At 43.8% G+C, this 26,662-nt stretch overlaps 1 protein-coding gene across 1 annotated transcript in view; it reads right to left on the bottom strand.

Annotated features, from left to right (window-relative positions):
• Positions 1 to 26,662, bottom strand: part of PRPSAP1 (phosphoribosyl pyrophosphate synthetase associated protein 1) — a 785,329-nt gene that overhangs the window by 231,042 nt on the left and 527,625 nt on the right. Inside the window, exon 6 of the mRNA XM_044068098.1 lies at positions 2,345 to 2,400. Coding sequence (XP_043924033.1) covers positions 2,345 to 2,400 — 56 coding nt within the window. The remainder of the gene's footprint in view (positions 1 to 2,344; positions 2,401 to 26,662) is intronic.

Raw genomic sequence — 26,662 nt, 5'->3', positions numbered from 1 at the left:
CACGACTGACAAGAGTGGCTCACCCTGCCCCACTAGGGAACACCAGCAGCCACAGTAGATGTGTCTAACTCTTGTTTTATGGTGGCTGTAGGGACTAAACTGAAAGGATCTGAGGAACCAGTTCTGGCCACAACACCATCTGTGGATCAGGCAAATTGACAGCCTGCTGTGGTGGCAAAGGCTGCCTAACAATCTTTTTATTGCGACTGGAAGAAGGTCCAGCTAAGGAATTGGAACATTTTTCCATGGTCAAGCTGAAAATGATGCTTGATTCCTGGAGAAGCTTAGTAGCTAAAAAGTCAATTTCTGCAGCCCCAAAAGTCAAATAACAGTTTCACCACAAGAAAAAAGTTTTTAAACAACTTTTAACAGCTTTTGACACAAAAGTAAAAGGTGTGCTCCCATTTAAAAGTACATTAAAGTCAAGACACAGTCAACAAAAAACTTTTTCCCAGCTTAAAAGTACTTTTTCAGAAAAATTAAGCATTTAAGACAAATAAGTGAAGTGGAAGGTCCCTCCCTAAGGGGACGTAACTGTCCAGCAATACAACAATCGTAGCCAACTGCTGATCCTTGAAAACCTGCAGAAGAGCATTCTTCTCAATGGCAAGAAAGCTCTGAAGGGCTTAGCTCCCAAACCTGATTTTTAGTCTACTCAGCTCGGGCTGGCTAATGGTTTGAATATGTGGAAAGCGCCTTGAAGCTTTGTAAGCTGGCCGGCTGTTACATCCTATGCAGGATATAACCCATATAGCTTAGGCTACTGCACCACTGATCATAATTATGACCATCCATCAATACTGGGTGGGGGTGGCAGTGCTGGTAGGGCACTACTTTAACTGTAGTATTTCACTGTCAAATGTAATGAAATTAAAAGGAACACAGCTACTGAATTTCACTGAGTATCACATGTGAAAGTGTAATGAGCAGCTCTATAAAGCAATGTTCAAACCTTAACCAGTGTTCTGCTTCTGTTCATCTTTAGCCATAGTTGCTGCACTTCAGAAATTCAAGCCGCACATTACAACCCCCAGCAGCAGCAGCACCGCATATCAAAGCTTCTTCAATGGATCAGTATAATAAGTAACAAATGCTGAAATATCTGCCTGGCTCCATGATGCAGATGGATAGTCTTTACTGCAACCCAGACAACTGGGGTTCTATTAATGGCATTGGTACAGAAGCAGCAAGGCAGGGAGGGACAGAAAGGCAATGCTATTAACCTCTTGCTTCTCACAATGGAATAGGAATGAGCCTCAGGCACTCTGGGTGGTGCAATCTCCCTACTGGAAATCGAAAAGACCACAGCTTGTGCTACAAGGGAGGGACAAGACCACTGAGGGTGGGGAACGCCTCTTGTGAAAGTGTGATGTCTTCCAAGGATGAAACACTGTATGCCCTTCCCGGGTGCCTAGTCAAATGTGTGCAGCTTCGGCTGGACAGAAAAGAAAAAATATGAACTGTCCCGGACAGCTGCTGCCAGTTTACAAGTTAAAAGATCTGCATATGTCGCTTCAAGATGCAGTTGTTAACTGTGCAAGAATACGGACCATCTTTGCCATTCTGGACGGTTGTCCACAAGCAGACAGATGAAATAATCTCTGTACCTCCTTTGACCACTGTTGTTAAAGAAGATGCTTAAAATAAGGCAGACAAGACTGACATGAGTGATCCTGGACAGAAGGTGGGGAGTTTTCAGGAATACAGCTTTAGGCATATTTATGACTACTATAAAGGGGAAAAAATTGCTGTGCCTTAAAGAGATCTGCAGTCACTTCTCATTTAAAAAAAAAAGAGCCGGCTATATATCTAGATTCATAAGATGCACATAACACACTGTCATTCCCCTTCTCTTCCATCTAACAAGCTCTCATTATAATAATCTACCTACATTTTTTCTCACAGCAGGCTTCAGTGTATCTCTGCATCACTCAGTCTAAAGCTGGTCCCTTTGACAATCTATATCCTCATAAAAGTACGAGGAGAAGGCAAGACGCCAGAAATTCATCAATTTTTGGAAATGAACACAAAGGCACACGTTACTTCTCAATACTAGCAGCTATCCTGATGCACAGCTCCAAAAAGTGCACTGAGTGGACATTTACATCAGACTATGCATCCCAGCAACTCAACAGCTGTTATAAATCTTCGCTAATGCCTAAAAAACTGGACATTTTGGCAATGTAAACAGTCTCCAATTTGGGATGGTTTAGATAATCTAGTTCAGAGCAAAGTCAACATAGCAACTGTACCCTCAAGTGACATAAAACCATAAATAGGGGATTAGATTAATAAATAAATAATAAAAAAAATTAATAAAACACAAAGAACACTAACTTGATACCTTTTAGCAGAAGCCGGAGACCTGGCTATAATAACTGCATTTCTGTAGTCTGGAATCTAAATGAAGAAAAATATAAAAAAGCAGGACAGTAAAAAAAAAAGTTCATATGGACAAAATGGTGAACAATAATTCTGCGAAAAAACTGCTTTTGAGAAATTTAAAACTACATTTCTTTCTCTCCAATAGCGGATGTCTCCTCTGTCACTACTGTTAAGTATGCTGCACACATTATAAAGACATGGGAGAAAGCCTAATGTTGATGGAGGCACAAACAAGAACAGTAAAATACAATTCTTTTGTAAGTAAAGCTAACTGCTCACTTACTGTTGTGTTATTAACTAGTATTAAAAGGGGTACAAATACTGCATTAGCAACTTCAAAATATTTCAGTACCATGTATTCACTGACCTTGTCAAAGGAGAAACATATTTGAAGAGTGAATGTCAAAGAAGAAAATACCAATAACAGCAATAGTAACATACTTACATTTTTAAGAAAATCTCTTGTCTTAGGTCAAACTTTAGATTTTCACCCACTGTTCTTATCCATAATAGTGCGTGTGCACCACACACACGCGCCCACACACATCCACACACACACCCATGCCCACACACACACACACACACACACACACACACACACACACATGTGCACGCGCACCCATGCCCCCCCCCACACACACACACGCAAGCGCGCCCATGCCCACACACACACACCTTTCTAGTCGGGGAGATGATTACAACAATACTTGGATCTTAGATTACATATGCAAGGGTGGACCACTGCTCCTCATCTCTGATGGGTGTTAAAAATTACTTGTGGTAAGTTCTTTGACTTGTCACCAGACATGCTTTAAAAGCAGATGAGGCCTGATGACAACATTAGCATTTATTTAGTAGATAAATGAACAGAAAAAAACATGTATCAAATTCTGTTGTGACTATGACCAGCTTCTGATATATTCAGAATTCTATCTTCTCACCTTCTGCTCTAAACTTGACAGCCAAAATATTCCACAGCCGGGGGTATAGTTTCAAAACCGACAGACCTTCTAGTCATTCTCCTATCGTTCTATGTTAAGTTTCTCAACATAAAAAAATAGAAGCCAAACATCTCTTTTTAGAAGACATTAAAATAACAGAAACATGAAAACTGTTCAGACAAAAAATTCAAATTAGCTTAACACAAGCTAAGAAGGGGGAATTAGTCAAGTGAATCAGTCAGTCTGCTCCTGATTCCAAAGCAGCTTGTAGGGGTCTCAGATGAACAACCCTTTTCTGAAATAACTTAACATCAAGACAGGAAGCTAGAGGAAGTCCATGAGGTAGAAATACCAATAAAGCAGAGTAATACATTTTATCTCATTCATTTCATAGAAGCTCGTAGCTGATGGCTGCTAACCTCCTCCACAGAAACAATGCTGCAACCAGAGCTGTTTTTCAAAATTATCCATTTCTAAGACTATACCTGAAAAAATGCTCATAACTACTGAATTGCAACAGCAGCACAAAAATAGAAGTTATGTCCTTACCATAACGTTCCATGTGGAGTGTTCATCTCGCCTTTGTTCTTACACATGGGTTCGGAGCCGATCCTCGGCTCCGTGCCGGCCTCTTGCAAGCTCTGCATCGAGAAGAAGCTCGAGACAATCTAATACCCACAATCCCCCTCTGCCTTTACCTCAGATCTAGTTTGCAAGCAAACCAATCTACATAATAGCACATTCATGCTTACACACATATACATATCTAAACAGACACATATAAAAATATATGTGTATACCAACTATGTACACAGAATAATAACAGTAGCAAAAAATGCTTCTGGCCAGGCATCAAAGAACGTTCTTCCTAAGGGTGGGAGGGTGGGACTGTAAGAACAAAGGATGAACACTCCACATGGAACGTTATGGTAAGGACATAACTTCTATATGTGATAGTGTTCAATCTTGTTCTTACACATGGGTAGCGTCCCTAGCTCCTTGATCCTGAGGAACTCACGAGGACGTTCTTGAGCACAGTGGAACCAAAGGTTGCCCTGTCCCTAGAAACCTTGTCTACTTCATAATGAGAAATAAATGTATGTGGCTTAGACCAGGTAGCAGCCGCACAAATAGCATCCAGAGGTAGGCGAGCTGCATGAGCCAAAGACGAGATATTGACCTTGTGGAATGTCCTTTGGGTTTGTGTAAAAGGGGTTGATTTGCAGAATCGTAGACATAGATTATACAATCCGTTAACCATTTAGAAAGAGTTCTTTTGGTAACTGCAAGTCCTTTCCTGCTATCAGCAAAAGCCACAAAGAGTTGATCTGTTTTCCTGTGATCTTTTGTTCTATCCAAATAAAACCTTAGCTGTCTGTGAACATCCAATTTGTGTAACATATACTCCATTTTGTTGGAGTGGTTTTTGAAGAAAGTGGGTAATTCAATGGACTGATTAATATTGTTAATGGAACACACTTTAGGGAGGAAGGATGAATTGGTTCAAGAGAAACTCTGTCAGAGTGAAAGATCAAATAAGGGTGCTTGATGGAGAGAGCCTGAAGTTCAGACACTGCCTAGCAGAAGTAATGGCTACCAGAAAGAGAGTTTTCCAGGACAAAAATTTTAATGGGCAAGAAGAGGCAGGTTCAAAGGGGCAACATTAATTTAGATAGCAACAAGTTTAGACTCCAAGGTGGAGATCTGACGTGGTCTAATATGAAAACTCCTTTTAAAAAGGCTTTACAAAGTCTGTGAGCCATAATAGGAGCTCCACATTCTTCCACATGGAAATTGAAATGGCAGCCAATTGAACTCTTAGAGTAGCAGGAGAAGCACCCTGATGAAATAAGTCTGTTAAGAACTCTAATATCTTATTCAAAGGAGCTAAAAGGGATCCACATGGTGTGTATTGCCCAGAATACAAACCGTTTCCATTTGCTAGTATATGTTTTAGTAGTGGAAGCTTTATGCGAAGCCACTAAAATATCCTGGACTGCTGGTGACAAAAGATCAGACCTGGCTAAGTTGGGAATTGGAGCAGCCAAGCTGCTAGATGGAGTGACAGGAGCGGGATGGGGTACCCCTGACGCGTGTGTCAATAGATCTGGCTCTGGGTCGAGAATCCAGGGTCCCCGAATGCAGTGTACTTTAGGAAGGGAAACCAAATTTGACGAGGCCAGAATGGAGCAATGAGGATTATCGTCCTGTGTAGGTTCCTGGCTTTCTGGAGAAACTTGATATCAGAGGAAATGGGGAAATGCGATAGGAGTCCCGGGGCCAATCAGAAACCAGGGGACTTCCCCTGGAGGGTAATAGGGCAAAGTAGCTCCTGCATTTGGCATTCATTGGAGGCAAACAGGTGGAAGGCTGAAAAATCCTTTTCGCCACTGACTGTTTTAGAGACCACTGTAACAGAATTGCTCTGCTCAGCCTGTCGGCTATGACATTGGATGACCCGGGATGTGCGTTGCTATTAGAAAGTGACCCGTGGACTCCGCCCACTGCCAAATTCTCATGGCCTCTCTGCATAGTTGATAGGACTTGGTTCCCTTGTTTGTTTATGTACCAGACTACCGACATGTTGTCCGTCTGAACTGCAATAGTCCCTAGAGGAAGAAGGGGAGCAAAGTGTTGCAACGCTAGAAACACTGCCCTCAACTCTAGAACATTGATGTGCAGATTGTACTCCAAATTGGTCCATTCGCCTTGGACTGTCTGTCCCTGAAAGATGCCCCCACCCTATCAGGGAAGCGTCCGTGGTCACCGTAACTGTGGTGGGTAGCACAAACGGCCTCCTGGGAAAGGTTGCACGTTTGAAGCCACCAGTTTAGATCTGTTTTGCAAGTCTTTGTTATAATAATCTCGTGTGTTAGAGGTAGTTGTTGAAATGACCATTGAGCAAACAGTAGCCATTGTAGGACTCTCATGTGCAGCCTTCCCAGGAATTGCAATAAGGGAGGCTGACATGAGGCCCAACACCTTCAGTACTAGTTTTGCAGGAGATTTCCTTGACAAGAGTAGAAGACGATGTGAGTCTGCAGTGATAATATCCTTTCTGGGGGAAGCCTCAGAATTAATTGACGTGTGTTTAACTCTGCTCCTATGAACAAGATATTTTGTGATGGCTGAAGTAAGGATTTTCCCAAATTTACGGAGATCCCTAGGTGAACACACAGTTGAAGAACATAGTCTCTGGCCTGCAGTAGTTGACGCTGGGTGGTGGCCGAAAGGAGCCAGTCGTCCAGATACGGAAACACATGGAATCCCTGACGTCTCAAGTGAGACGCTACCACTGCCATACATTTGGTGAAGACCCTGGGGGCTGAGGTCAGACCAAAGGGCAGGGCTCGAAATTGAAAGTGACTGGCTCCCAGCCGGAAGCGCAAATGATCTCTGGATGCCCTGGCCATTTTGATGTGGTAGTATGCATCCTCTAGATCTATTGAGCACATCCACTCGTCCTTCTGTAAGAATAGAAGGATCGATTGAAGCGTGACCATTCGGAACTTTTCTTTCTTGACGAAAGTATTGAGATAGCTTAGGTCTAGAATGGGCCTCCAGTCCCCTGTTTTCTTTGGAACTAAAAAGAACCTTGAGTAAGTCCCGAATCCTTGCTGGTCCGCTGGGACTGGCTGGATGACTCTTTTTTTTTTTAGCAGCTTTGAAATTTCTAAAGCTGCTGGCTCTGGTACATCTGGGAGTCTTTTCTTTGGAATGGGATAGGATAGGAAGGGTATGGAGTAACCTCTGGTAACTTTACCCACTTGTCTGTAGTTATATCTTGCCAGGCCTGAGGGTATAAAGCTCCGACTGCCTCCAGAGCAGGACAGTCGGGCCTCCTCTCAGGAGTGCTGGAAAGGTTTACCAGGGAGTGTTTCCCTGTCACCTTGATGTTCCCTCTGCCGCCAGGCGGCGCTCTGCCCCTCCTCTGCCTCTGGCATCACCCTGTGTGCCTGAGAAAGACCCTTTCTGGTTGGGGTGGAAAACGGACTCCGACAGCAGACAGAGTCTTTCCCTCTTGTTCACACCGGGTAAGGGTCTCCTTTACCTTGGGGCCAAAAGAGTGGCACCCAGGATTGTCTTGAAGCTGCTGCCCTACTCGAACCTTAAACAAAATCAGCCTCATGAACGAGTTAACAATCGATGTTAGGGTATTAAGTTGCTGTCACTTTCTCTGAGACAGCTGCATCTGTAGCACCCTGGAGGGTATCTCCCAACTCTTTGACTAGATCCCTCTGCAGACGTGTAAAATGGGTCAAATAGTTCAGGGACCGCATGGAAAAAGCCGCTGAACCCCATATCTATCCATCGTCCTAGAATCTTTATTAGGCGGATGGACAGTGAAGACTCCGACATCTCCTTTTCGTGGCTGCAGCCACTACCATAGCGTCTACGGAACTCCTTTGTAAGGTAGGACTTATCCTGAGGTGCTGTGATGTACTTGTTCGGTTTTCTTGGAACAGGTTCCACTGTGTCAGGGCAATAAGTTCCATTAGTTCAGGAGGAGGAAGGGCGAGCACCAAATGCCTTCAGCAGAACTGACTCATCCTCAGAAGGGGAAGGGACTGCCAGTCACCTCTGTTTCAGGATCTCCAAAATGTCTGAAAAGAGACATCTTCTGAAGGTGACTTAGGGGACCCCTCTGACTCATCTAAGTCAGTATCAGATGTCAAGGATTCCTGTGGAGAATCCAAGTGTCTCCTCTTACACAATCTCTTCCTAGGGACTTGGAGCATCCGAAGAAGCCTCCACCTCCAGGGGTGGCTGAGGCACTGGTGCCCGCAGATGAAGACAAAGGCCCTTTATGGGAGGAGAAACTGCTTCCACTGGCGTGGTTGTCTGGGTAGACAACACCTTCCTCATCAGGTCGGTCTCGCGATCAAGAGTCTCCCAGTTCAAGAAATGGGAAGAATCCCGAGGAGAGTCGGAACCGACACGTTGGTTCGACGAACCAAGAACAGACCGTCGGCTCGTCGAGTGAGGAACAGACCGAGAAAAGACGGTTCTGGACCCGAGGGCTCCACAATCAGTAGATCAGCCTCTTCCGGCTCCAAAGACTGAATCGGTCTCGGAGGAGGAATGGATGGAGATACAGGAAGGCCTTCAAGTTTCGACACCAACTGGGTGGAAACCGAAATAAGTTTAGAGGGCGAATGCTCCAACAACTTCTGCACCACGCGATCCACATCGACATCCGAAAGTTTGGAGGAAGAACGGGTCGAAGGAACCGACCTCAATATGGCTGAAGGAGGGGTTCCAAGACTCGAGGCTCAGGAACCGATACCAGTTGAACACTGTCTGTGGAACCGGTGATCTAACCTTTGAAGAAGAGCTCGGAGCCGATGACTTAATGCCTGGTCAGAAGCATCCAAAGCCTCTTGGAAAGCCGGTTTCAATAGACCTCTGTCCCCTCCCACTAAAAGAGTGACAGATGGAGCAATCCTCTTGTAAGTGGAGAGGGCCAAGGCAGTGGGAACTATGGTTGTCAGTGACCGACATTTTCTGGCCACACTGACAACGCTTGAAACCAGACTTTACCTTCTCAGACATTGTAGAATAAAAAGACAACTCCAGAAAAACACAGTCAGATCCGAAAAAAGTTAGTCACAATCGAGTAATTGTCAAATCCGGTAAAAAAATTTGTCTCAATATGGAAAGATATGAAGGGTGTAGGCCCCGATACAAAAATACCGATAAATAAGGTTAACGGTACCAAAGAATTAACGGAACCACAACACAATCACACTTGTTAACACTGATAATATCAACTAGACTAGAATCCTTAATAAAATACAACAAAAAAGTTATATCTTAGCTTAGAAACTCTCGAGCTAGCTCCCAACGATGCGTATGCAGCAGCGGCAAACTAGATCTGAGGTAAAGGCAGAGGGGTATTGTGGGTATTAGATTGTCTCGAGCTTCTTCTCGATGCAGAGCTTATTGAACACTATCACATCTATAAATAAGAAAACAACACACACAGATCTTCATAATGGTACTAGTGATGGCATTCCAGCTAAAAAGTTTGACTTCATAACTTGAAATGATTGCAAACTGTATACTGTCTAAAACAAGTGAAACATATCACAAAACATACAGTCTACACACCTACCTTCTTTAGCTAACTTGTTTATTTGGGTAACAGCTTCAAAATGACAATTTTATCATGCTTGCTTAATAGGATACTGGCAAAAATATGAAATAATGTATTCCTCAAAACTGAACAAATTGCTGTATATCTCTCTACTTGTACTAGCTAAATGTCGTTTATGAGTACGCAATTTGTTCAAACTGATATCCTTCCATCCATCCACAACCCCTTTTCCCGCTTTTTGCATATGGGGTCAGGGTGTCACTTCAACAGTGACAATCATCTACAGCCGAGGTTTATACCACCGGGTGGCTAGTCCTGCCATGGTAATCCATCCACACCACACACTTGCATGCACACTCATACCTATGGCCAATTTCGAGTGTCATATCCATCTATTGCATGTCTTTGGAATGTGGGAGGAAACGTTACACCCGGTGGAAACCCATGTGAATACAGGGAGGTCACCCAGACTCCGCACAGAAGATACCCCAGCCAAGAACTGAACCAGGGAACCTCTTGCTGTGAGGCGACAACACTATTTGCTGCGCCAAGGTGCCACCTTAATGTCAGCTTCAAAATGATAAGCCAAGCCACTTATAATGTTGCTAGACATCTCGTTTGTATTACATGTGCAAACTTGAATGCATATGCCAATGCACCAGTAATTTTAATTAATGTCAAAATAAAACTTATGTCTTAATGTTGGTTTCGAAATGGTACCGCACCAATTATGCTAACATGCGCCCTTACAGAAATATTGGCAAAAATATAAAAATCTCAATTTTCATAACCTGGAACATCATCAGAATATTATATCGCTGCGGATGTGTTCAGACTGATTCATATATCAAAGACAATATTTTCGGATCAATGCCAGCTTCAACACAATGTTGTTGTATCTTTCGGCTTTTAGGGGTCGCCACAGCGGAACTCCGGTCCGCTAATGATTGGCAGTAGATTTTTACGTACCGAGTTGCCAGCCCTGACGTACAACCTTCAACGAAGGCATGCCCACTCACGCATATCTCCACAAAGAAGACGCTTTAGCTGAGAATCGAACAGGACAACGTCTTACTGTGAGGCGACAACGCTACCGCAGCGCCACCACCGCATATGTCTCAAATTCTGTTGCCATGCTCTATTACAGAAATATTAACATACATTAAAATATATTTTCATAATATACACGATTATGAGTGGGTCAATGACCATAACCGGTTTATTATGTGTTCAAGACATGATGTCAAGAAATTTACCTTGACAACAAAGCTAGAGAGGTGAATCTTGGCATCCATGTCAAGAACACATCGAGTCCCAATCATAATTCTCTGTAGTGCATTCAACTTTATCTGCTACATGTACTACTAGTTACAGAAAAAAACGCCAAGTGTTTTGCCGACTTTCAAATCCATAAAGCACTGGGTGAGCTTGTCAAAAAGACAGTGCAACACATTCTGTTATGTTACAAAAACAAAGACAGCAGGCAAAACTATGTTTTTTTTATTTTGTCACAGTCATTTGCAGGTCAGTACTGGCAGATTTAACTGACTACGGTGATACCCGATCTTAACAAGTGAAGAGGGGTGCTTAACATTTGTTAAGACTGGTTCTTGTGATATAAAAGTGCTTAACTGATTTGTCTTTTTCTGGATATTGTAGCATAATCACCACACTCCATACACTACATCATATATTAACACACTGTTACAGCTCTGCAGATATATTACAAATAGACTGTATGTCAGTGGCAGATTAATATGCAATGATGTTTGCCTTCTACTGAAACCTTACAATACTGTCCATGTAGTGTATGGTACTTAATAAATATGCTGATATGCATATTATAGCTTCAAGTCTGCTCATAAACAAACACTCTGGGCTGATGGGCTTTCATTTTTCATAAACTGGTGGCTGGTATAGTAAATAATGTAAAACAAACTCATTACACAAGTTATGTCTAATGTAGTAAAAATATGGAAATTTTCATAACTATGTTATAGACAAGTAAATAACATCTTCCATTACCTATGGCCCAAAGTTATATATTCTGCCCACCTGTCTTTCACCCATTCTCATCTGTAGCATAGCACCTGGCATACATATTTTTTAGCCAGAGAATTACTAATGCAAATATGACAAAAAACATTTTCTACCCCAATTGTAGCAAAGAACAGATTATACTTCAATTTCTGCTAATCACTTCTCCATTGCCCTGTCAAACTGCGTGTTTAAAGCATGTATTTGGAATCATTAGCCACACACTCATTATGCCACACTCAACAAGGGAATTATTAGCAGACTTACTATAAAATGTCCAAAAAAAACAAAAGTGCAACATCAGTTCCACAACACAAAAACTCAACTTGTTTTTAATTCAGATTCAGTGATTGTGGCAGGATGAAGCCAAGGCGAGTGTCAATGGCCTCCAGATTAGGAGTTGTCACTGAACAACCCATTGACACAAATGTTCTCCAGGAAGGGCTGATACAGACATACAACTGGTGTCAGAGCCAAGGACTAAAACTAAATGCCAAGAAATGCATAACAGTATCCTTCAGGAAGTCATCCACCCCTGGTAAATATCATATGGACAATACGCCCCTAAGAGTTGACTCAGTGGACTTGAGGACACACACACACAGTAATTTAGCCTTTGACCATAACATGTCTACAGTAGTGAGGAACTCATTCTATGTTGTGCAACTCACAAAGATATGGCATCTAGGTCTAAGGAAGTCATTGTTCTACTGTATCTGGCATTCATCAGACCTGTCATTGAGTACTATGCCCCCTTTGGTATGTAGCTAACCAGGCATATCCAACAAGTGGAATGACCAAACACATTCTTCACTAAAAGAATACAGGGCACAAGTAACATGTCCTATGCAGACCCCCGGAAGGCCCTATCCCTGTATTCTGTCTCCTACAGGCTGTTGAGGGGAGATCTATGTCTGGCATAGAAAGCGTTATTAGACCCCACTCTGATGGACCTCCTGCACACCCACAAAACAAACAGCATCAGAATCACACATTCTAAAGACTTAAACCTTACCTGTGATATACAGTGCAATGAAAAAGTATTTGTCCCTTCCTGATTTCTTATTTTTTTGCAAGTTTGTCACACTTAAATGTTTCAGATCATCAAACAAATTTAAACATTAGACAAATATTAGACAAAGATAACCCAAGTAAACACAAAATGTAGTTTTTAAGTGATGATTCTATTTATTAAGGAAAAAAACCTATCCAAACCTACATGGCCTATGTGAAAACGTAATTGCCCCCCTTGTTAAATCATGAAGTAACTGTGGTTAATCACATTTTTGGGAAAGCTGAGTTCAATTTCACTAGCCATACCCAGTCTTGATTACTGCCAGACCTGTTGAATCAAGAGATCACTTAAATAGAACCTGTCAGACAAAGTAAAGTAGGCCAAAAGATCCCAAAAAGGAAGACATCATGTCACAATCTAAAGAAATTCATGCTGCGATCTAAAGAAATTCTGGAACAGATGAGAAACAAAGTAATTGACATATATCAGTCTAGAAAAGGTTACAAAGCCATTTCTAAAGCTTTGGGACTCCAGCGAACCATGGTAAGAGCCATTATCCACAAATGGAGAAAACACAGAACAGTGGTGAACCTTCCCAGGAGTGGACAGCCTATAAAAATTACACCAAGAGCGCAGCGACGACTCATCCAAGAGGTCACAAATGAACACAGAATAACAGGCCTCACTTGCCTCAGTTAAGGTCAGTGTTCATGACTCAACCATAAGAAAGAGACTGGGCAAAAATGGCATGCATGGCAGAGTTCCAAGGCGAAAACCACTGCTGACCAAAAAGAACATAAAGGCTTGTCTCACTTTTGCCAAAAAACATCTTGATGATCCCCAAGACTTTTGGGAAAATATTCTGTGGACTGATGAAATAAAAGATTAACTTTTTGGGAGGTGTGCGTCCAGTTACATCTGGCGTAAAAGTAACACAGCATTTCAGAAAAAGAACCTCATGCCAACAGTCAAACATGGTGGTGGTAGTGTGATGGTCTGGGGCTGCTTTGTTGCTTCTGGACCTGGATGACTTGCTGTGATTGATGGAAACATGAATTTTGCTCTCTACCAAAAGATCCTGAAGGAGAATGTCCGGCCATCAGTTCGTGACCTCAAGCTGAAGCGCACTTAGGTTCTGCAGCAGGACAATGATCCAAAACACACCAGGAAGTCCACCTCTGAATAGCTTAAAAAAAAAACAAAATGAAGGTTTTGGAGTGGCCTAGTCAAAGTCCGGACTTGAATCCAATTGAGATGCTGTGGCATAACCTTAAAAAGGTGGTTCATGCTTGGAAACCCTCCAATATGGCTAAATTAAAACAATTCTGCAAAGAGTGGGCCAAAATCCCTCAACAGCGATGTGAAAGACTCATTGTCAGTTATCGCAAATGCTTGATTGCAGTTGTTGCTGCTAAGGGTGGCACAAGCAGTTATTAGGTTTAGGGGGCAATTACTTTTTCACATAGGGCCATGTAGGTTTGGATACTTTTTTTCCCTTAATAAATAAAATCATCACTTAAAAATGGTTTACTATCATATTTGCGAACGTCATTTAGACGAATGCAACGATTTCCGACAAATATTGTTGGAAATCAAAACACAGAGCAACAGAAATATCGAACGCAACATTTCAGCAATGTTGAATATCGACTTTGCTGAAATGCTCACATCTGCCCACAACTAACAATAACGTTTGCAGGGGGGTAAGCCCCCCTGCACCCCCCATACCCCCCCCTACTTATATATACAAACTCTGAGATCGCAGTACAGTGAGGGTAAGGGTACATTTCCTGATCCCCAGTATAGTGCGATCTGCAGCGCAATGTTGAAGCTGACAATAGCGGCTGTTTGCTCATGTCAACTTCGACATTGTGGTGATTGAACTCTCAATTCGAGAAAATGATTTTCGCACACATTCGATCATCTAAATTACAATCAAATATGTGATATTAAACCCTTAAAAACTGCATTTTGTGTTTACTTGGGTTATCTTTGTCTAATATTTACACTTGTTTGATGATGTGAAACATTTAAACGTGAAAAACATGCAAAAAAGAAATTAGGAAGGGGGCAAATACATTTTCATTGCACTGTAAATAGGACGTGCAGAAGAGACAGGTATGTATCCCAGTGACTACCCCTTCTCTGGAACAGGCTCCTCATCCATATGAAGCAGAATTCCTCCCTAACCCAATTCAAGTGTAACTTGGACAACTGGATGGGAAACAGGAAATTCATCCCTGGTTTGGCACCTATGTCTTTAATGGACACAGGAATGGTTCATCTCTTAGGCCCCTGCTTTTAAATGTTTCATCTCCCATGCCCCTGCTTACACTCATCAAAGGTACCAGAACTTGTCAGAGATTTGGGATGCATGACTATGCTTAAAAAGGCCCTTGTGGTCATTAGCCTAGTAAACACCTATGGACCTATAAGAGGGACAGGTCAGCTAACCAACTAAGAAGCTACTTCCTGTCACAGAAGAACAAGCAGAAAGAAAAAATTGCTATCAGGAAACAAATAGGGACAAGATGAGTCTAAGAAAAGGCACAGCCAACAGAGTTGCTACCAATGGAAATGGTAAAGAATGGACTTACCAATTTATAGCATCACTTCGTTTGATCTGATCTATGCAAAAGTTTACACAGACAAACCATTCCGCTGTTTTGAGGAGGTCACAAGAAATCCAAAGCATGGCATGTCTACAGCTAGTGGGGTTTGGTTTTATTAGTTTGAATGTACCCATGAAGACTTAAAAAGGTAAAAAGCCATGAGCATTCAGAAGCCATGTAGCCAAAATACTATTATGTACTTAAAGCGTAATTTGCATATATCCCATGAGCCTCCATTACATGAGGTTTAATTTGTTTCACAGTGAAGACTAACTTGACAAAATTTTTCTTGCAGTTTTTACTGAATTATTCTGATCTGACTTATGCAAATCTCTACATGTATTAGGTAAGGATTTACATTCTGTGCCTAGTAACTAAGTTGGTTTAATTTAGTTGATAGTTTGATTAACTTGGAAGACTACGTGATGAAGTTACCATTAAAAGTCACATTTAAAGATAAAACTGTAGTAACTTAGTTTAGTTTAGTTCATAGTCTGATTAACTTGGAATATTATGTGAGGAATTTACCACTAAAAGTCACGTTTAAAGATAAAACTGGTGAAAATAATACATTTTAAAAAAGCAGTTGTTACACGACTCTTGCAAATGTTAGTTTGAAGCCTCTGAAAATCCATTCTTACTGAATACTAGTTAAGACTAGTGGTAATACAAACTTATTTACCCTTGATTCAGCTAATTTACTTTGTAAAATTAACAAAAATCAATACTACAAATGATGCAACTTTAAGATACTGCTTCACTTTATACTGTCGCACCACAAACGTTAAGTACAGCATGGTAGGAGAATGCTAAAAGTACAGTTGTGCAAGTTGCAGTTAAACATAACAGTAGGTGTTCAAATTCCTCACTGCTGCAGTAGCACTTAGGCTATATGGGCTATATTCTGGGAAGGACACAACAACCGGACAGTTTCCTAAAGCACTGGCTCCCTCTCACATCTTCACTCCGACTGCTGACTGGTCAATCCTGTGAAGGGAAATCAATAGTCAAAATGAACCTTTCTTCAGGACTTTCTAGCTCAAAAGGAAGGAAGGGAGGCGTGTACTCATACTGATCCTATAATTCTGGAGGATGGATGGTGGGACTACTGCAGCAGTGAGGAATTTGAACATCTACTGTTACAGGTAAGTGCAACTTATACAACTGTACTATGTCCACCATTCTCACTGCTGCAGTACTCTTTAGGCTACATGGGTTGATTACCAAAGCATATTCAACCTGAGAGGAGGAAGGATATGGAGCCAGGAGCCTCTGGAAAATGGTTCTAGCAAAGCCTGTCCTGGATCTAGAAAAAGAATCCAGTTTGTAATGCCTTGTAAAGGAATGTACAGAGGACCACAAAACTGCCTCTAGAGTCCACCCCTTTCCAGTACACCATCAATGAGACCAAGGTTCTAGAGGAATGATTTTTTTACACTGTCTGGAACTGGTTTAATATAGTGGGACTAACAAAGGGTAATAGCAAAGGGCAACCATCTCAAAATAGTTTTTTTTTTTTTTTTTATGGCTTTCTCTTTCTTTGTTTGAACATAAGAAACAAAATGAAGTTATGTACTCACCATAACATTCTATCTGAGTAGTTCTACTTCATGTGTTTTCAACCTGTGGGAATACGGATCCGTACTGGATCCGAGCCGGCAACTTTACTAGTATCTGCTCCGAGCTCCAAGCTCCTCCCCTTACCTCCACTACCTTCCAACCCCCAGATCAAGTTTGCTGAATCTTATACTGATAACCCGACCTGAAAAAATACTTGTGACCTATAACTGCAGCCCATAGGCTGTTCATATGCCAAGGTCCGGGGGAAGGAGGGAGGGACGGCTGAAGACAAATGAAGTAGAACTACTCAGATGGAATGTTATGGTGAGTACATAACTTCTTTATCTGAAGTAGTTAACTTCATTTGGTATTCAACATGTGGGACAGAGTCCCCAGCTACTAAACCCCTGGGAGGCCCTCATGGAAAGATATTCCGGAGCATCGTGGAACCAAAGGATGCTCTACTTCTGGAAGTCAAATCCAATTTGTAATGAGAAATAAACATATGAGATGAGGACCAAGTAGCTGCAGAACAAAAGGCCGCAGACGTAGCCATGGACCTAGTGGAATGAGCGTTCACCTGACATGGAGGAGACATGCCTCTGTCCTTATAGACCTGAAGTGCATGAAGAAATCCATCTAGCAATAGTGACCTTGGAGATAGGTTTACCCAAAAAGGGTTTGTAGAAGGACACAGACAATTGATCAGATTTACAGAAATGTTTTTGCCCTGTGTAAATAGACTCGTAACGGTCTATAAACATCCAACAGGTGGAGTTTGTATTCCATTTTGTTAGAAAAATTAGGAAAAAACAGTCAAACTGATGGTCTGATTGATATTGACTGATGATGCTACCTTAGGAAGAAAGAATGGAATGGTTCAAAGGGAAACCCTGTCTTTGTGAAAAATCATGTAAGGAACTTTGATGGACAAGGCCTGTAATTCTGAAAACCTTTTGGCAGAGGTAATAGCCACCAGAAAAGCTGTTTTCCAAGATAAATATTTCAGATCTGCTGTTGCAGCAAGCTCGAAAGGTGGAGCGACCAAAGCTTGAAGAACCATAGTAAGGTCCCATGGGGGAACAGGATCTTTGACCGGGGGGGGGGGGGGGCGTAACAAAAAGGTGCCTTTAATAAAGGCTTTACACAGTCTGGAGGAGGCTAAAGAGGCAGAATTCTCACCTACATGAAAATGAGAGCTGGCAGCCAATTGAACCTTGACAGCAGAAGAACTAGCTCCGTGCTGAAAAAAATTCAGCAAGAAAATCAAGAATGGCAGAAATAGGAGCCGTGAAGGGGTCTAAACTCCTTTGAGAAGCCCAAAAGGAAAAACTTTTTCCACTTGCTGCGATAAACCTTCCTGGTCGAAGACTTATGAGCAGCCACCAATATAGATCTAATTGAGGAGGATAGTCCAGGAGTCCTAGCAATCACGGGAACTGGAGCAGCCAAGCTGTGAGCTTCAAACTGTCCAGATTCGGATGGAGCACCCCCGAAGGGTGTGAAATCAGATCCTGAATGGGATCCAGGATCCAAGGCAGAGCCAGAAGGTGAGACCAAAGGAAGGGAAACCATACCTAGCGAGGCCAAAACGGGGCAATAAGGATCACTTTGCTCCCCAGTTGACAAGCTTTCTGTAGAAACCTCGGAGTAAGAGGCACTGGCGAGTAAGCATACAGAAGACCGGGAGGCCAAGCATGAACTAGAGAATCTCTGGGGGACTCCCCCGGTAGGGGGCTCAGAGCGAAAAACTCACTGCACTTTGCATCTGAAGGAGATGCAAAGAGATCGCAACAAGATTGACCCCGATCGCGGAAGATCTGTTCAACTACTGAAAGATTCAGAGACCACTCGAAAAGCATCAGAATAGTCCGACTTAGCCTGTCTGCTAGGATGTTGGACCATCCCGGAATGTGAGTTGCGATGAGAAAGTGACCGGTGGAGATCGCCCATTCCCACACTCTCATGACCTTGCGACAAAGGGGGTAAGATCTGGTCCCTCCCAGTTTGTTGATGTACCAGACCACTGACATGTCTGACTGAATTGCAATCGTTCCCAGAGGAAGAAAGGCATGAATGGCCTGCAACGCTAGGACCATCCTCTTCTCTAGGACATTTATGTGCAAGCTGGTTTCTGCAGGGGACCACAGGCCTTGGACGGTCCTGCCCGAACAATGCCCCCCGCCCAAGTTGGGAGGCGTCCATGGTCACTGTGGCTTGGTCTGGGGATGGAACAAAGGGTCGTCCCTCCAAAATGTCCAGAGAACACATCCACCATATGAGGGAAAACCGACAGACTCGACTGAGTTGAACTGGATATGTCAATGGCAGTTCCAATAGGGACCATTGTACAGCTAGAGTCCACTGTAGAATTCTCATGTGTAACCGGGCACGGGAGAAGAGTTATGGTCGCCGCCATAGAGCCCAAGGCCCTCAACACCGATTCTGCCGTTGGGAGATGAGAGTGGTAGATCAGGGAGACATGCATTCTCAGGTTTTGTACTCTCTCCGAGGTCAGGAAGATTTTGCACTGTAGAGTATCTATCCTATCACCTGTACAGGATCTAGGAGTGATTTGGATGAGTTGATTGTGATCCCCAAACACAGGGCAAGAATCAGGAAATAATCCCTGATTTGGGAGAGTAACCGCCTGGTGGGAGCAGTGAGGAGCCAATCTTCCAGGGACGGATAGACCTGAATCCGCTGAAGCCTCAGGTGAGCTGCTACCACCGCCATTACTTTGGTAAACACCTTGGGGGCTGTGGTGAGACCAAAGGGTAGGGCTCGAAATTGGTAATGATTGACTCCTAGCCAGAAGCGGAGGAACCTCCTGGAGCTTCTGTGCATCCTTATGTGATAGTAAGCATCCTGGAGGTCTAAAGAGCACATCCAGTCGCTCTCTTGCAGGTATGGCATGATGGACTGTAGTGTAACCATCCGGAACTTCTCTTTGGCAACTGACAGGTTCAGGGTAGAAAGGTCCAGAATGGGCCTCAAGTCCCCCATTTTCTTTGGCACCAAAAAGAACCTGGAGTAAAAGTCTGATCCGGAGGGACGGTTTTGATGGCTCGTTTTTCTAGCAGCTTGGAAATTTCCTGTGCTGCTGCCTCCCTTTGTGTGGGTGGTACATCCGGGAGGTGTCCGGGAGACTTGGAGGGACCCACAAAGGGGATAGAGTACCCTCTGGATATGATCTGAAGCACCCAGCGGTCTGATGTTATGGACTCTCATACCGCTAGGTGCAAGGACAATCATCCCCAGACTGTCTCCAGAGTACAGCAGTCAGGCCACCCCTTCGGGATGCTACCGGGTCTGTCCGATAAAGGTTCTCGAGACCAAAAATTCCTCGGACCCCCTCTGCCTCTGGGCTGGCGTCCATTCACTCCCCTCTGCCTCTGGGGGAAGAAGAGCCCTACGTGTCCCGGAATACTGTGACTTCGGGAATCACATCTTCTTTTGCCCTCTCTGGTTCCGGGAAAAGGACCTTTAAGGGTTTGAGAAGCGGACCCCGACAGCAGACAGTGTCTTCCCGTCCTTCTCACTCTGGACTAATGTCTCTCTGATGGTCTTACCAAAGAGAGTAAAGTCGTCATAAGGGGCATTGGCAAAGGACGCCTTGAACGGTTCCGAAAATTGACATAATCTGAGCCAGGCGTTGCGCGTCATGGACATGCCGGACCCAGCCGCCCTAGCTGCTCCTCCCGTAGCATGTGAAAGGGGGTCGCATGGACGTGTTGGAGACTGCTTTCAAAGTGGCCATCCTCGCGGAGAATGAGGTCATGTCCTCCTGCGACATCGACTTAGGGGGAAGACTCCTCCAGCTCCTTTACCAGGTCACGTTGGAGTCTGGTGACATGGGCCAAGTAGTTCAGCGCCCTAATTGAAAAGGTAGCTGAAGCATAAACCTGCTTCCCTAGGCAGTCCATCATCTGCGACTCTTGGTCAGGAGGATGAACAGAGGAACTCTCCTGGGCAAGTTCCTTCTTTGTGGCTGCTGCTACCACCATAGCGTCTACGAGGGAGCCCTTGTTCCAACTGGCCTGTCTATTGGAGGACTTAAAATTTTGTCGGATCTTTTTGGAATTGGTTCCAAGGTGTCCGGCTTCTTCCATGCTCGCAAGGTGACCAGATCCATCAAAGGATCCGTGGGAGGGGATACCCAGGAAGTAGACGGGCCCGTGCCGAAAGCCTCCAGGAACACGGACTCGTCAGAATAATGTTTGGGGGTAGACCAACCTCTCTGTTGGCGCAGGATTTCAATGATGTCTCCAAAGGAGACATCCTTTGGAGGTGACCTAGGGGAACCTTCTCCATCATCCAAGTCCGTATCCTCAGAGAGGGACTCGGGGGAGTCCAAGTGCCTCCTCTTGCATGTATGCTTGCAAGGCACCTCTCCGGAGGGGCTCTCCTGGGGGAACTCGCAAGCCACTTGTTCCTCAGGGGGAACTGCCTGGGGCTCCTCGAGCATGGGCTGTCCCTCTGGTAAAATGATGGGGACAGTAGAAAGAGCCGAGGGGGTCTGAGTGGAGTCCAAGGGGGCAGTCAGGGGTCTCAATCCAGTGGGGAGAACCCTGTCTACCATATCGAACGCCAAAGGACAGCAAACCTCCTGAGAAACCAATAAGTTGGCTGGTCTCCTCGGGTCCGACGAGAGAATCGGAGCCAGGCCCGAAGTGGACAGAGCTCCGAGGGAGGGAACTTGGCCCGACAAAGGTGGAGCCAATGAAAAAGTTCCACTCCCTCGGATGCGACACCCAAGCTCTGGATTAGAGAGCGGCTCAGATCCGAGTTGGTCGGATCTGACATGCTCCAGGCAGCTGTCGGCATCGAGGAAGCAGATACTGTTGGCGCCGACCCACTAATTAAAGCCATCCTTGTATCTGAATACTCCAAACCCGATGGACGGATCGGAGAAGGAGATATCGGCTGGAAAAAAGGAAGTGAGCTCCCCCCTCCTGAGGGAGAGGGGGCTGGCAAGGCCCCCATCTGGATCTGAGTACTGATGAACCTCCTCATCATTTTATCCATATCAACCTCGGACAAAGACCAGGTGGACCTCGATGAGGCCACGCACTCTGACCTTGTGGGTCAGGGCACTAAGGCCCTAGAAGCTGAGCGTGTCTCCTCCGGCTCCGAGGAGAACCTCGGAGATCGGAGCCAAGGGGAGTCACAGATATGTAAAGTTTTTAATGGTGAAGGGAGGTCTGGAGACCTCTTCACTTTTCCCTTGCCTTCGACTCTCTCTCCTTCTCTCTGCCCCTTTTCTGCTTCGCTTCCACAGGCTTTTGCACAGGAGGTTGAGTCCCAGCCTGGGAGGGAGGAGAAGCCAGGGGAAGATAAGAAGGAGAGGCGGCCACAGCAGCTGCTGTGACTGAAGATGAGGCAGCAGTCTCAGAAGGGGGAAGAAGGCCTTTTAGGGCCCACTTGGCTTTCCTATCTTTAATGGCATGAGGGTTGAACCCTGCACATATAGTGCAGTCTACGCTCAGATGGTCCATGCCCAAGCACATAACACACAGAGTGTGGCCATCCACAGGGGATAACTTATGGCCACACTCAGTGCATCTTTTGAAAATAGGCTTGTCAGCCATAATGTCAGAGGAAAGAAAAACTAAAAGAAAATGTTACTTCTTTCTTTCTGAGAACACCCACTCACCACACTCACACACAGAACACATTGAGGGGGGGGGCAAAGAATACACACAACTACTCTGACAAACTAACTACCCTAAAAACTATACAGTCGATGCACCAAGTGAGGGGAGGAGAAAGGGGAACCTACTCTATCACTATCTATAAAGATTTTTAAAGAAGAAAAAAAAGAGATATTTTTAAAGTCTTTACCCACTTGAAAACCTGGAGCTCTAGAGATCACGATGCATGAGCTATTCGCGGCAAATGAGATCTGGGGTTTGGAAGGTAGTGGAGGTGTATTATGGGTAAGGGGAAGAGCTTGGAGCTCGGAGCAGATGCTAGTAAAGTTGCCAGCTTGGATCTGATACGGATCCGTATTCCCACAGGTTGAAGACCAAATGAAGTAAACTACTTCAGATCAGCGGATTTGTTATCCTAAATTACTTAGTCTTGCCAAGATAGTACCTGAGCTGCCTATGCCTATGCCTATGCCTTTTTCCCTGGTTCTGTGGATCCTGACAGAACACTGGGAGATTAATGGCTACATTCAAAGTAAAATCTGAAACAACTTTGGGCATGAATGAGAAAACCAGACAGGGTTCACCAACCAAGAGAGCTTGCAAATCCTACACTCTTTTTGCAGATGTCAGAGCAATGAGAATGCAATGAACCTTAAGTTTGCTTAATAAGCAGGCGCAAATTGAGACATGGCTAACTTTTTCAGCACAAAACTGAGATCCCAAGAAGGGACAACCTATTTACAAGAAGGTCTCAGGTGTAAAACTTCCTTCATAAACAGAGAGGAAAGGGCAGGATCCACGAGCAGACATGGTGAAATGCCCGCAAGATGTACACTGACAGAGGAATAAGAGAGGCCAGAGGATAGTAACTCGCAGAAATATTTAAGCACCAATGGTACATAATTCCTAATGGAACCCCAGTTACTGGCAAGGCACCAACTAAAAAATATTTTCCAGTCGCCAATACATGATTTCCTAGTATTAGATTTTCTTGCTTCCTTTAATATTTGCTGCATATCTCATAAAATAGGTGTTAAAAAGGAATAAGAACTGAATCATCCAAACATTTCTCAAACCGTGTATCAAACTCCCCCTATCCTGTGTGAGTACGTCCAGTTTGTGAGGAAGCTTAAGATAACTGTTTCTGGCCAATTCTCTAAGAAGGGAGAACCAATATTGCCTGGGCCAAATGGGGGCCACTACATCTACACTTGGAGGGTAAAGAAGTGCTGAAGAGATACCTCCCAAGCCATAATAGCCAGCCTTTAAAGAGAGTATGATGTGGTGCCACATTGCTTTTGCATGTACCACACATTGCTTTTGTATGTACCACATCACTGTGGTGCTGCCTGTAATCACCTGAATAGGTCCAGTGGGCCACAGGCGACAAAGAGATTCTAAGGCATGGATCACAGCCGACCTCTCTCTCGCTCTCTTTGACATATGATGTGCTTTGATCTACCTGATGAGTTCTACAGGTCTTACACCTTTACTCTCATAGAAACTGACCACTCCTAGTGAAATCTGAGGTATCTGTAGTTATAGATTGGTTTGAAAGTAGAAGTGAAAAGGGGAGACTTGGATATGTGGCTTGAAAGTATAAGCGAAAAGGGGAGACTTGGATATGTTTCTATCTGTAGACTCCATCACTGCAGTTCCTTTTTGACAAAACTCAAAATTTGAATCTGAAATTCCAGACAATCCAAAGGTTGGCTCAATGTTTTTTTTTTTTTTAGAAACCATTAAATCTTTCACATGTGTAACCTCGCATAAGGAATCATGAGAATCATAGAAGCCATGAACCCCATGATCCTAAGATATGGGAAGATAAGGGAAAAGCTTAGGAAAGTTTCCAGATAAAATTCCACCCTCTCCTGTGTCAACGAAGCCTTTTGCCGAGAGGTGTCATAAGACAGCCCAGAAAGACAATCCTGTGTGGCACAGCCAATTAATCAAAAGCGAAAAAATAAAAATAAAAAAACACTAATGATTCTTGACATCTGCGAAAATACTCTACAAAGATGAGTAATTATCTAAAAAATGAAACGTGAACACCATGCATTCTGTAATTAGCCATGACTGGAGCTAAAACTTGGTAAACATCCTTGGAGCTGCAGATAACTGAAAGGGTAATACAGAAAACTGATAATGTGACACAGACACAAAATCTGAGAAATTTCCTGAATCCTTTGGCTATGGGAATATGTCAAGCTATGCATCCTTCAGATCTAATGTTAACAAAAAACTTACTTGGGGAGTGAGAGGTAATGAATTCTGAAGGCTCAACATCTTGAATGTTGGCACTTCCAGTTATAGATTTAGAAAGGAAAGGTCTAGAACTGGTCTCCAAGACTCTTTCTTTAGTACAAGAGCCATTCTGTAGTAGAAGCCTTTGCCCCCTTGATTTAATGGCACCATCTGACTCCTATGGTGAGGAAGTACTGAATAACCTGAAGAAAAAATTCTGTTTGGTTCAGAAGGTACAGAGGAACTCCCCTGAAAGGAGTAATTTGTATCCATTGCCAAATGTATCCCTCCAGAACTATTTTTAACATCCAAGAATCTGAAACAATCTGCTGGCAATGGCAAATGTAATGAGCCAGGTTCTAGGACAGATTTTGACAGAGAGGGGCAGGAGGTTTGGAGAAGTAGGAAGGAATACTGGTATAGTCCTTCTGAAGTATTAGACGGCCCCTTTTTAGGAAAAGATCTTTGTTTCTTGTTATTCCCCTCCTGCCATTTTTTTTGGTTCCTTGTTTGGCTTGAGAAGACATACGCCAAAGTCTGGCCAGTGTACAAAAGCCCTTAGGTCTTACAGGCACCACACTTCACACGTATGCTGCTCCCTGTGCAAGTCGTAGGGCATAAAGGTGATGTACAGATGCAAATAAACACTCAGAACTTCTTTGCTGCCAGTCCGAATGCTATTCCTAAGTGTTGGTCTGAGCACCCTTCTGTAGTGCTGGTTACCAAGCGATTTTCAGATAAGTGCCACGTTGGGCTTCCTCTTCCCCTTTTACTATTTTTGTATGGTACTGTGTTCATGTCATCCAAAAAGGGAAAATGTCAGTGTGGGAGAGAGATTTCCCATAAAGACCATTATGACCACTGTTTATAAATGTTTTTTTTTTTTTTTTTTACTTGGGTGCTTCCCAAGACCATATACAGTGCTCTATCTGCCAGGCATTTGTGCCTAAGACCCGTCATAGTTGCCTCCCCTCTTTGGCCACAAAGCTTGAGAATCAATGATTTAAGTTGTTGGCTCAAGGTGCTGTGGAGGAATACTCTCATCCCGAGGGCCAGCCATATGCCAAGAAGAAGGCCAAAAAGGTCAAGCCTGATTCAGTTGCTGTCCAGCTTCCCACTGATGTCTTACTAGGGGTTAGTAAAAGCCCCGAATACCATACAGTGCTTGCTTTGGACTCCTTTGCGGTGATCCTGTCAGAGGCCGGCATGGATCAGAGTTCTCACATGCCCTCAAGAGGCTTTTCCAACATCTGCACCTGATGTTGAGGGGGAACCTCGGCTGACAACATCCTAGGGACCAAGGCGGATTCCTCAGATTTTAATATGGGAGGAAGTACCTACCACTATTATTAAGTCTTGTCAAGGATCCGACCCTCCAAGGGGTTTTCAGGTGGACATCCCACAGAAATAGAAGGAGAAAATGAAGCACATTTCCCCTGTTATAAAAGATCCCAAGTATAAATGGCAGGATTTTACTCAGGGTTTGTTCAATGCTTTAATGACCTTGAAGCCTCCTCACGGGGGTGCCCCTGCTCACCCTGGTCTTCAACGCCTGTTAAGAGGCCTAGGGAACTGGATTCTCTGGATATGAACTTGGTTCCTGGGTAAGAATCCTGGACTTATTCGTACCAGATTCCTTCTCCTCTAAACTACGATTCAGAGAAAGAGGATTGCTGGAGCCCAGGCTCTACCTTGGAAGAATTATCCTTTGGGGATACTATCGCCTACATGATGGACTATTTTAAATGGGACTCTTCCTAGGTCTCTGACATTCAAAAGATGTACTATGAGCTCCTACAAATGGAGCCTCCCAAACCCTCAGCTGTCTCTCCTTCCTTGGTTGCCCTTTTGGACACATTTTCTGCAGCCTCTGTAGCCCCTAATTCTAAGTCTCCTGTGCCAAAGAAACCGGATAGGTTTTACAGGGTGCCTGAGAACTGCAGATTTCTGTATAAGTGGTGTTGTGCTGATCCTTCATTATCAGTTTCTTCTGACAAACCCTCTACGTTGCTGCCATCTACTAAGCTCCTTCCTGCAGATAAGGATAGTCAGGGCAAGGAAAGGTTGGACAAAAAAGTTATACTGTTACCATCCTGTCTTTTAGGGCCATTAAT

This window comes from Protopterus annectens, chromosome 4.part0 (assembly GCF_019279795.1).
Source record: "Protopterus annectens isolate FY-2018-M chromosome 4.part0, PAN1.0, whole genome shotgun sequence".
NCBI classification, from domain to species: domain Eukaryota; kingdom Metazoa; phylum Chordata; order Ceratodontiformes; family Protopteridae; genus Protopterus; species Protopterus annectens.
This window is presented reverse-complemented; position numbering and strand designations above follow the sequence as displayed.